General features: G+C 35.0%; 1 protein-coding gene across 1 annotated transcript in view; it reads left to right on the top strand.

The window, feature by feature from the left end:
• Positions 1 to 12,647, top strand: part of LOC150105858 (protein ILRUN) — a 121,937-nt gene that overhangs the window by 94,243 nt on the left and 15,047 nt on the right. Inside the window, exon 4 of the mRNA XM_090393630.1 lies at positions 4,437 to 4,583. Within this exon, the coding sequence (XP_090249756.1) occupies positions 4,437 to 4,583 (147 nt within the window). The remainder of the gene's footprint in view (positions 1 to 4,436; positions 4,584 to 12,647) is intronic.

Below are 12,647 nucleotides of genomic sequence, written 5' to 3' on the forward strand. Positions count from 1 at the left end.
TATTTTTGTCAACCTTCAGAATGAAGGAAATAGGGATATGACAAGAAACGGCAAGGTTGTACATGAAAATTGTGAGAGTGTGAATGTAGAAAGTGTGAATGATAGTATAAATGGTTTCTCAGAGAATAAAAAAGATGAGATGGATGCATTGAGTGAGATCACGTTGTTGAATAGTGCGATAGAAAGAGCAAAACAGCAGCTAGAGTGCATGAACAAAAGTAGACTGAATGAACCAACCAATAATAAAAGGTATGACAGGAAAAATAGACGTATGAATGTGAACATGAACAAAATGAAGAATAGAGTGCTGTATGGAGACTCGTTAGTACGAGGTGTGTTAGTAGAGGATTTGACAAAATCATACCAACCTGGTGCGACCATAAAGGACGTAACTGAGTCTATTAGAGAGCAAAAGGAAAGGGTGAAAGAAATGATTGTTGTGGCAGGTACGAATGATTTGAAAGGAGATAAAATGGAAATGATAGAAGACCTGAATGAATTGTTTGAGATAGCAAAAGAAAAGAGTGAGAGAGTTAGAATGATTAGTCTTTTGCCACGGTATGACAGTGAAATGTTTAAAAGGAGGGCCATAATTGCGAATGACTTTATGCGTGGGTTATGTATGATGAGTGGTGTGGAATTTGTGGAGTGAGTTTGATGGGCGAAAGGATCTATATAAGATGGATGGCTTGCATTTGAATGGTTACGGTGTAAGAAGACTTGAGAAAGTGTTGCTGAATGTAGTGGATGTGCAAATTCAGGGAAACTAGATTTGTTAAGGGGGGGGTAGATATACAGTCCTTATGGAGGCAGTTGAATGTAAGAATGAATATAATATGCTAGAGCAAATAAGGACAACAAATCTGAGTGGGATAGTTAATATAAGGCATCAGGGTAGGGTTGGGGCTAATGGGGGTCTTAAATTCATGTACACTAATACTAGGAGTATTAGGAACAAGAAGGAAGAGTTTTTGGCCATGGTTGGCACTTCCAGACCACAGGTTATAGGTATTAGTGAAACATGGCTGACTGTAGATGATATAACTAGTGGGATTGAATGTGATGGGTATAGTGTGTTCAGGAATGACAGAGAGAATAAAATGGGGGGAGGAGTATTGTTGATGATAGCTGATGAGCTCCAGCCAAGGAGAATAGAAGTTGAATTGCAGGATAGAGAAAAGAGCACATTTGAGGCCATTTGGTGTGAGATTGTGGCTAGCAGAACTAAATATACAATTAGGTGCTGCTATAGACCAGGTGATGGAAAAGATGGTGGCGACAGTATGCACAAGCAAATAGAAGAAATGAGTGGAAGGAGGGTGATTATTATGGGAGATTTCAACTATGGTCGCATTGATTGGAGTGAGGAGAGGACACACGGAAGGAAGGAACTGGATTTTATGCGGTTATTAAGGGATAACTATCTGCGACAGCATGTAATGGAAAATACTAGGGGTCAGAGAGTGCTTGACCTAGTAATTACATCTGAGGAGTTGGCTGTAACAAATATGACCACATTGCCACCAATCGGTGAGAGTGATCATAGGGTCTTAACTTGGGAGGTGGCTAAAGGTGTAGAATTTTCAATTAAGACAGGGTACATGTGGAATTATCGGGCTGGAAAGTATGACAAGCTTAGGAGTTTGATTGGTTCAGTGCCATGGCATGTACAACTGCAAGGACTAGAAGTTGATAGCGCATGGGAGGTAGTTAAGAAGTGCTTGCATGAAGCAATGGCTGAATGTATACCTAGAGTCCGAATAATAAATCAAGTAGGGGTTAAATGGATGTAGGATTTTCAATTAAGACAGGGTACATGTGGAATTATCAGGCTGGAAAGTATGACAAGCTTAGGAGTTTGATTGGTTCAGTGCCATGGCATGTACAACTGCAAGGACTAGAAGTTGATAGCGCATGGGAGGTAGTTAAGAAGTGCTTGCATGAAGCAATGGCTGACTGTATACCTAGAGTCCGAATAATAAATCAAGTAGGGGTTAAATGGATGAATAACACCATTAAGCTTGAGCTGCAAAAAAAGAAACAACTATGGAGGGAATTTAAGGAGAAGGGTGACAGGCAGGCACATGAATGGTATAAAGCGCAGGCCAGAAGGGTGATGAGTGTGGTAAGAAAAGCAAAAAAGGATTACGAAAGAACATTGGCCATGCAGGCTAAAGAGAATCCTAAACAGTTTTTTAGATATGTAGCAAGTAAAAGGAAAAATGTACATGGCAGATTGATTTTAAAGAATGCCGATGGTAGGGAGGTAACTGAATCAGTTGAGATAGTTGAGTTACTGAGTGAGCACTTTGCAAGAATATATCATCCAGGTGATGACATTGCAGAAACGAATAAACCAGTAGATTATACGGGAATTGTGGTTAATGAAGTGGAGGTGAGTAGTCTATTGCATAACCTCAATGTCAATACATCTGTGGGATTGGATCGTATACCAGCTAGTGTTGTACGAGAAGCAGCTAAAGAATTGTCAGTACCCTTGACCATTTTGTTTAATTTGAGTCTCGGATCTGGGTTAGTCCCGAGCGGGTGGAAAGAGGGAAAAATTGTTCCACTGCATAAAGGTGGTTCCAAGACTGCTGTTGTAAATTACCGACCGATTAGCATATCAGGAATCATTGTCAGGGTCTTAGAGAAATTAGTCAAGAAAAGAATACAGGATTGGATAGATGAAAATGGGATATTGTATGGGGGACAACATGGTTTTGTGAAGGGTAGATCATGCCTCAGTAACTTGCTCACGTTTTATAACACAGTGACGGCTGAACTGGATAGGGGTAATGGGTTTACAGTGATACTACTGGACCTTGCCAAGGCCTTTGATAGGATACCACATGGAACCCTAATCAGTAAACTGGAGCAGATGGGGATAGATATAGGGTTGGTGAGATGGATAGGAGGGTGGTTGAAAGAGAGATATCAAAGAGTGGTTTATTCAGGAGTGGAGTCTAAAAGACGTCTTGTGACTAGTGGAGTGCCACAGGGATCTGTTCTTGGACCACTGCTTTTCAATTTGTTCATCAATGATATTGGAAAGGATCTGAGAGGAAGCGTTCACTTGTTTGCTGATGATGCAAAGTTGGGTAGAGCAATTGTGAGTGCACAGGATGTCAAAATTTTACAGGATGATTTGGATAGTTTGGAGGACTGGGCTAGGAAAAATGGATGTCAATTTAATGTGGCAAAGTGTAAGGTTATGCACTTTGGGATGAAAAGAATAGCAGCAGTATATCGCATTGGTGGAACCATACTCCAGGAGATTGATGAGGCCAGGGATTTGGGAGGTGTTGGTGGATAGGGAGTTGAAGTTTAGGGGGCACACATTGCAAAAGTAACTAAAACAGCTCACCAAATCACTTGGCTTCTGAAAAATACTTTAACATGCAGAGACGAACAAGTTGTTGTTCCTCTGTATCGAGCCTTGATAAGACCCCATCTGGACTTCTGTACCCAGCTATGGGCACCAGGGTTTCTTCGTGATGGGGAGGAAGTGGAGAGGGTCCAGAGACGAGTGACCAAGATGATAGCAGGTCTGTGGAATGAACCTTATGAGAATAGGTTGAAGATTTGTGGGTTGCAGAAATTGGACGATAGGCGAAGGAGGGGTGATATGATTGATACATTCAAATTACTGAAGGGTTTTTATAAGATTGATCCAGAAGTTATTTTTGAAAATATGACTGGTGGTGGGAGGACTAGGGTCCATGCATGGACGCTGGGCAAGAGCGTGGTTGACAAGGGTGTTAGAGCTAGGTTCTTTATTTGGAGAGTGGTAAATGAGTGGAATAAGCTTCCAGAGTCTGTTGTGGGTGCTACGACCGTGAATGAGTTCAAGGCAAGGTATGATAGATACTGTGTGAATGTTGATTAGTTGTTCTTGACATGATGTTAGGGCCTCCCTCGATGAGTCTGTCGACTCCTTGGAGTTTCCCAGAACAATGATAATAATAATAATAATAATAATATTTTTTGGTCACTTCATGATCATTCTTCCACTTTCTGCTGGGTTTGTTAAAACAAGAGGAGTGGCTTCTCAACATTCCTTTCCAGTACAGCTGTGAACCTACTGGACCTGCTTCTCTTCCTCTTTTATTCTGTTTACCTGTGTTCTCTGGAACAACCTAGCCCATTAAGTGTCCCCCACCACACACAGCTTATGTGCCATAGGTTCTTTTACCTATGTATGTGGGATTGATATATATAAATAAATGAATAAATATTGTTAGCAAAAAAGCCAGAGCTTTTGTTCTCAGCTGAAGAGAGGCACATGGAAATCGATATTTATTTATCATAGTAGGTTAATGACAGATGACAGTCTTAATAATAGAAAATATTTTTTGAATAATACTTAAATGTGACTCTAGAAATTATATGCTGTATCTTTATTATTATTTTTTCTCTTCTCATCTCCTTTATAGAAGTAATATGGGTGATCATCACAGTGGCTGAAGGAGGACTCCTAGGGTTAACTCAGCAGATGGAAGCTTTTCATCAGTTAGGATCACCACCACGTACATCTCACCTGACTGTTAATCCTTTCGCTTCCCCAACTGGTAAATACGGAGGTAACTGTTTAACTTTATTTTTTTTATAGTTTATTTTTGCATCTGGATTAATAAAATTCTTTCTGTCTTATTTAGATTATCTGTAATTCATCGGAGAGTTGAAATTTTTTAATTCACTATAGTCATATTTTAAGATCAGCGATCACATGTTAGAGTGTATTCCTAGGCTTGCAGGTGCCTGCTGTGGACTGGACTCAAATCTTTCCATTGAAAGATTGGTTTCATCTTTTACACTTGGAGATTGACCAATGTCTTGTATATAGCTAATTTTAAATTCTTAGATAAATGACTGTTATATTCTTTCTTGCAAGCTTCACAAAATAAAAAAAAAAGTGTAAGATGTAATTCTTACATCCATTTACCATTCCTGTTTTTTTCATCATCATCATTATTATTATTTCTCTTTTTTTAAATCATTTTTATTATTTCAACATTATTTGTTTGTTTGTTAAAACATGTTTGTTGATTAGCAATGTGATAAGTTGCTGTTGAAATTTATAATTCAAAATTTCATTAATCTATAGTAAATTTATTGAAGGGAATTTAGTCATACCTCATTTATTCATTTATAGGCAGTTGAGTCAAGATAGTATGACCTGCTCAGGAGGCCATAATGACACAGGTCTGTTATGTGATGATCATAACAGACTTTTTGATGACGCTCATTGACATTCCATGTCAACAAGTGTTATCAAAATGTACACATTAATAATTAAATTAATGGCTTTAGTTATTATAATATTGTTATTACTGTATAGCTCTTTTAAAGAAGTGATTTTTTTTATTTATTTTAAACCATGAGCCATGGACAATCCTTGCCAGCATCTAATGCAATGGCAGATAAAACATTTAAAAAAAAAAAGTAAAAAACTAGCATCAGAAAAAAATTTGAAATCCTCCAACGTATTGCTATGGAACAACTGCAATTATAACAAGATCACATCGTTGTAAATTTATAATTGGTAATGGATGAAGCTGCCAGTGCATTAATTTGAGGACATAACTTTGCTATAATTACACCTAGGCAAGTTCCAAAAGTGAAAATGATAGTGTCCTTTGAATGTGGGGTCTGCGATCTGCCTCCAGTTCTAGCCAATAACATTCGTTTGGATGTAACCAACATCTTAATTCAATCCAAACCTCCCAGAAACAATATATGAAAAAAAAAAAAAAAAAAAAAGAAATCAATGCTTTAAAAGACCTATATAGTAATGACAATATTAATAACTAAAGCAGACAAAGGTAATGCAACTGTAATTATGAATCTAACAGAATATGAAAAGCAAAATGCACATACTTTTGCAAGATCAGTCATACCAAATCATAGATCATGATCCTACTAATTAACAAAAGAATAACATTTGTAAATTACTGAAAAAAGTCACTTCCTGGCCAAAAGAACCTGTTAACAAACTCAAGCCTTTTCATGTGAAAACACTCAGAATAATATGGAGCATCAAAAATTCACAAACAAGATATATACTCCTATGCCCAATGGATAGTATAAACAGTCCTACATACAAACTTTCTAAACATTTGGCTAAATTACTAGCTCCTCTCACAGGTAATTCTTCCTCTTTTCTTAAAAATTCTGTTCATCTAAAAAAAAGTATATTAAAAGATCATATTTTAAAAAGTTCAGACATGATGATTAGTTTTGATAATACTTCACTATTTACCAATGTACCATTAATTGAAATCCTGGATTTGCTAAAGTCACCCCCCCCAGATATAATTTGAATTATTCAGATTTACAGTACAGTTAGTCATTTTGCATGGAAAAGGAAGATATATAAACAACTAGATGGGGCAGCTATGCCTCCCCCCCTTTCTTTTCCTTTAGCCATTTCAACACAGAAGACTTAGAAAACCAAGCAATAAAAAAAAGAGGGGTTAAATTGGTTTGGCTGCACTGTATTTGCTTTTTGGCCACATGGTTCAGATACATTAGAACATTTTTAGTGCATTTAAATCGCCAACACCCTAAAATCCATTACCCAGTGGAACAGGAAGCTAATGACTGTCTGCGGTTCTTTGATAATACTAGTCACGTGCCTTCCTGATAGTTCATTATCTTTTTCTGTTTATAGAAAACCTACACATACAGGGAGATATTTGCACAACCAATCACACTTCATCCAGCTCAACAATATGGTATCCTAAAACTCTAACTCGCAAAGCCAGAGCTGTCTGTTCCAATGATAATGTTCTTACCATTGAACTCACTAACGTCCATCACACTTTTTTAGCTAATGGCTATAATCCCTAAAAGAATTGACAAAATACTAAATGTTTCCTGAAATCCCCTTCATTGCCTTAATATGCAAGACTACAGTAAAACTGTTACCATCCTACACATTCAGGGCACATCTGAAAAGATATCTAGAATGCTTAATAAATATCAACTCCACACCACATTTAAACCATATATCAAATTGGCAACTCTCATCCGTTCACCTAAGGAAAAACTCTCTCCTTTTTCACATTCAGGAGTGCATGAAGTGCCCTGTACTTGTGACCTGGCTTACTATGGACAGACAGGAAGAACTGTTGACATCTGCCTTGGAGAACTTAAAAAATACATTCGCCACTATTGTTATGGCAATCTGAGACTAGCAGACCGTGCCTTGGATACCTCTTAACACAGAATCAAATGGAAGAAAACAAAAGTGCTACACAGAAGTCATTGTAAGTCAGAGAGATTATTTTTGGAATCAGCAGCAGCTTTAAAACATTCTCCGAACCTTATCAGGTATGTTAATTTATTTTCACGGTATTGATTACAACACAGAATGATAAGAAAATAATTAATATGTATTAACTTATTAGCTGATATTTCGCTAGTATTATATCCATCATCTTCAGAGCACAAGAACAGTTTGTCACAGTATGGAGCATCAAAAATTCACAACAACAGTTTGGTATAACAGAAGGACTAGTTTCAAAAAAATTGTAATGAACAACTTTTTTGAATTCTTTTGTAACTCTTTTTCAACTCTTTTGAAAATATTAATAAATATTAATTATTTTACTTAAATAAAGAGCCAATAGGCTTCACTTCGGCGATGTAACATTATTTAAATTAAGGGGATATTAAATCTCACATTATTTCAAAGTCAAATAAGAAACTCAAAGATCGGAATCAGAGTTTCATGCCGAATATAGTAAACTATAAAAGTTTCGGTGGATTGTAGCGTAAGCTAAAGCACATACTTCAACACTAGGGCAACTCGTAGCAAAGGTGGGTAAAGTTCTGATCACTATTCTTAGTTTTTACCATAATGTAAAACACATCTCCTAGGAGATGTATGATGTTATACATTATGGTGGAAGGTCACTACCCAGACCGGTTTCGACCTTTATTGAGGTCTCAACAGTGAGTAGGTAGACCTAGATATAATACTGAGGTTATAGCGAAATAGTGTTGAACTATGTGCTTTAGCTTATGCTACAATACACCGAAACTTTTATAGTTTACTAAATTTGGCATGAAACTCTGATTTCGATCTTTGAGTTTCTTATTTGACTTTGAAATAATGTGAGATTTAATATCCCCTTAATTTAAATAATGTTACATCGCCGAAGTGAAGCCTATTGGCTCTTTATTTAAGTAATTTATGGATGCACCTTTTTGACAACTCGTATAGCAAAGTATATAAGTTATTTTTGCTATAACCTCAGTATTATATCTAGGTCTACCTACTCACTGGTGAGACCTCAATAAAGCTCGAAATCGGTCTGGGTAGTGACTTCCACCATAATGTATAACATCATGCATCTCCTAGGAGATGTGTTTTACATTATGGTAAATACTAAGAATAGTGATCAGAACTTTATTAAAAACAACACGTAAGTCCACAGTAATAACTTTAATTAATAAATAAGGTAGATATTTCGTACTAAAAATAATAGTACATCTTCAGTGTTACAAAAAGATAGGAATAGAATACAAGTAACAAATATTCGGTGGATCACCTATTAAAATACAATGTTGTCGCGAGCTACGAAATGAAAGAAATTAATATATAATTAATATTTAAGATAATTAGTTTTTTAATGATTACATAAAATAAAAATCTCCCAGATCTTTGGAGAGAGAGAGGCAATCATTTCGATTTAAATTCGGTCAGTGTAAAAAAAGCTTCACAACTTTCTTTAAAGAGGTGTTCATATTTGAACCTGCATCTATGAAGTAGAATAGCTTTATCCCACTGGATATTATGGGTAGTGGTAATACTGTGTTGTGCTAGACCAGACTTCTGAGGGTTTGTTGTAATCAATATAATATTGATGTTCTTTAATTCTTTTATCCACAGAATGGCCAGTTTGTCCAAAATAATATACTATGCCACAGGTCCCTCTAAAAATAAGATCAGAACTTTACCCACCTTTGCTACGAGTTGCCCTAGTGTTGAACTATGTGCTTTAGCTTATGCTACAATCTGCCGAAACTTTTATAGTTTACTATATTCGGCATGAAACTCTTTGATTCCGATCTTTGAGTTTCTTATTTGGCTTTGAAATAATGTGAGATTTAATATCCCCTTAATTTAATTAATTATTTTCTTATCATTCTGTGTTGTAATCAATACCATGAAAATAAGTTAACATGTACTGCCAACACATAAGCCTTTCCATGTGTTTGAGCTCAACAGGTATGGCTATATCAATTTATCAAAAATCTGGGAGACAGTTGTTTCTTAGGATCAAATTAATACTTGTTTTTTCTCTCTCTCTCTTTCTCTTTATCCAACAATAGATGGTGCCATCTATAGATAATTAGGACTTTAGTTCCTTGTGTTGTCTGTTACAATTATTTTAATCGGACCCCACTGTTAACCAAATTGTTGCTGTTCGTATATTGTGACAAATGTTTTTTTTTTATTCCGACAATGCTGGATATGATACCATGAAAGAACAGCAATAAAATTAAAAGCAATGTTGTGTGTAATGGATACAACTCAACTGCCATTAAAAAAAAAATTAATGATAATTGATATCCTTCTATCAGATTACAATCTAATGTGAAAAGAATTTCAATACCTCAAAACAAAAAGCATGGATTCTTCGTAAATTCAATCTGTATGCTTCCTTCAAACCAGTTTGGAAACGGTATTCCTTTGTACCATCTACAAAGGATACATTTCCACCTCTTTCCTTACCAAGTGTCTGTCAAGTACCATGCTCATGTCATCTTTGTATTTTTGACAGACTAAGTATTTTCGGTTCAAAAATACTTAGTTTTTGAATCATCTTTGACAAATGGATAGAACACTCATGGAAAAACTTCACTATCACCACAACTCTCCAGTAAAGCAAAGTTAAACAGTATTTATCTGAATTGTACACTGGGAACTTGCTTTATCTGATCAGATGATCAACTGAAATTAATGAGTTGCAGCAACAATTTTTTATACAGTAGATGCTTCCTATAGCAAATCTCTAGGGAATACGTAAGGCATAGTGTTGTGGGAAGTTTTCAGTATTGAGACCACATTACAATATAAAGAGTTTAATAAAAATAAGCAATTAAAATCCAACAAGTTTTGTACATCGTAAGAGTTACATCACCAGCGGTAGCGGTACGTAAAAGTTTTACACAACAAAAGCTTATTAACAATTAATTACACATTAGATGTTTTTGATAGCTTCACAACTGTTAAATATAATTGATAAACCAGAATATAAATGATGGTAGATTTGTTACTATATGCATGTTGGACCATTGCTAGTTGTTTCTATCAAGTTCTGTGGTATCACATGTGTTATATCCTAAGTCTATGGCAGTTAAATTTTTGATGAAAGCAGACCATACTTGATGTAAAATTAAGCCTTGATTTTTATTGCATTTTGTAGGTATCCTAAGCATTTGCGAGACTTCTTTAAATTTTCTTGTAAAACAGTTAGGTTGAATGTATGTCATTTTTGTTTGTTGCCAAAGTACTTGATGGCCAGTAGTGGTTGTGTGGCTTGATTTATGCTCTCTTCTTTTTTCCGACATTTATTACATATTCAGACATGCAGATCTCTCTCAAACTTCCTGTTTGGCTTACATAACAAATGCCACAAGAGCAATGAATATCATATGGCTGATTTTTTCATGGGGTGATGTGGAGGTTTTTGGTGAATGTGAGAATCTTGATATTTTTTGTAAAGGTAAAAAAGCCACTTCTATGTTGTACTTATGGATCAATGTAGCCAATTTGTGACATTCTTGATGTAAGGCAGCATGATTGTATTCTGGAAATCTTGTTTAAGTAAGAGAGTTGCAGGAGATGCATTAAGAATTTTTCTGATCATCTTAGGTTCAAAACCATTAAGCACGAGGTTCTGTCTGAGGTAGTGCAGTTCTTCATTCCTTTTAATTGACATGCTTGACATGTTGTTATACTGTCTTGTAAAGTTTTAATTATGCCTATCTTTTGCAATGGATGGTGGTGTGAAGTGGCATTCAAAAATCTTCCCATTGTGGTAGGTTTTCTGTATAATGAAAAGAATAACCTTTTTTCTTCTATGTTTACTTCAACAAGGATATCAAGGAACGGTAATTTTTTGTGCTAGTTCAAGAGTGAATTTTATATTGGGATGCAAGTTGTTCAGATAATCTTTGAAAGCAGTCAGCTCATCCACCGTTCCCAACCAAATTACGAAAATATCATCGATGTAAATGAAGACATAGCTTGTTAAAGCACAAGGTTTGCTGTAATTGTTGCAGTAATTTTTTTAGGTGGCTTTTTATAGTACAACTTTCACTATAGTGAATTTAGGTAAAAAATAAATAAATACTGACTCCCCTCCACTTTATTCTGTAGGATATCTGTATTAAAGTTTGAATATCCCACTAATTAAAATTAAAAATGAATTCAATTTTAAAGTTAAGAAGTTAAAAAAAGCTATTATTTTATAGTTTTTTAAATGTTTTCTTTTTTTTTTATGTTACAAGCTAAAACCTTTTGAAATGTTTTAATTGTGGCTACTGAACTCCTGCTTATGTATAAATAAAATTAAGATGAGAAGTTTAGTGAATAAAAGTGTTTGTACAATTCACTGCTTACGAGAAAAGCCAATGTGGCCTTATTCACATTTTGAAAGTAATTAAATGAACTTACCTTGGTGCATGATCCTTATGAACCAAATAACGTTATTTTGTTTCATTCTTTCATGTTTAATTGTTTCTTGTTTCATTTCATTTCTCTGTTTGTTTCATTACAAAATTATAATTAAATAACTTCCCTGTACTGTGAAATAGAACTTTAGTGCTATATTTTCTGTGACCAGTAATGATGTTGGACCTTTTTTGTGCATGTGCAGAAGTGAAAAGAATGCTAATTGACTGCTCTAAGTATCATCTGTTCTGGAGCTTTTTTGGAAGAAGGAAAAGATAATGCAGTAGAGGAGAAATGTGGAGTTCTGTGTCTTCAGTATATGAAGATTAAAGAAATTAGATGCAAAGTTGGAAATGGAAGACTGAGAGAGAGAAAATTCTTTAAAAAAGAGAATCAGTATAAAGTTTTTTTGGTCATTAATCCGTATAGGATTTATTTAGTTAAAACTGAAAGTAACAAATGTATTAGGCTTTTCAGTTCATATAGAAATTGGCCCAGTAAAGTAAGATTGCGAGTCATAATTTGTTTTATCTAAGATTCTCAGTCTGAAAGATGATTTGAAGCTGGTGATATGGTTTTAATTATTTAATCAGTGAAGTATGCCGAGACTTTCATGTAGAAAGTAAATTCATTCTAAAGTGATGAACTAATGATACGGTTTAGTAATTTGTTCAACAAAGCTTGTTGTGACTTACGAAAGTAAATTAAATTACTCAGCTGTTTTGCATGAAGAGAAACTTTTCTTTATTCTTTGATTTGGGGTACAAGAAAAAATTCAGCTGAGTTATGTTCTTATATAACAAATATTTTCTGTATTAATTTTTTCCACTGTATGAATCCAATAGATAGAGAGAGAGAGTTTTGTAGGAAACAAGAAAGGAAACAATTCCAGTAGTTTTTTCTGTAAAAGATAACTGTTGTCTTATATAATTGAAAGTAGCAATGTAAAAAGAATGAC

The sequence above is a fragment of the Typopeltis vanoorti genome, chromosome 6 (assembly GCF_054136105.1).
Source record: "Typopeltis vanoorti isolate ZY-2024b chromosome 6, IOZ_Tvanoo_1.0, whole genome shotgun sequence".
Taxonomy (NCBI): domain Eukaryota; kingdom Metazoa; phylum Arthropoda; class Arachnida; order Uropygi; family Thelyphonidae; genus Typopeltis; species Typopeltis vanoorti.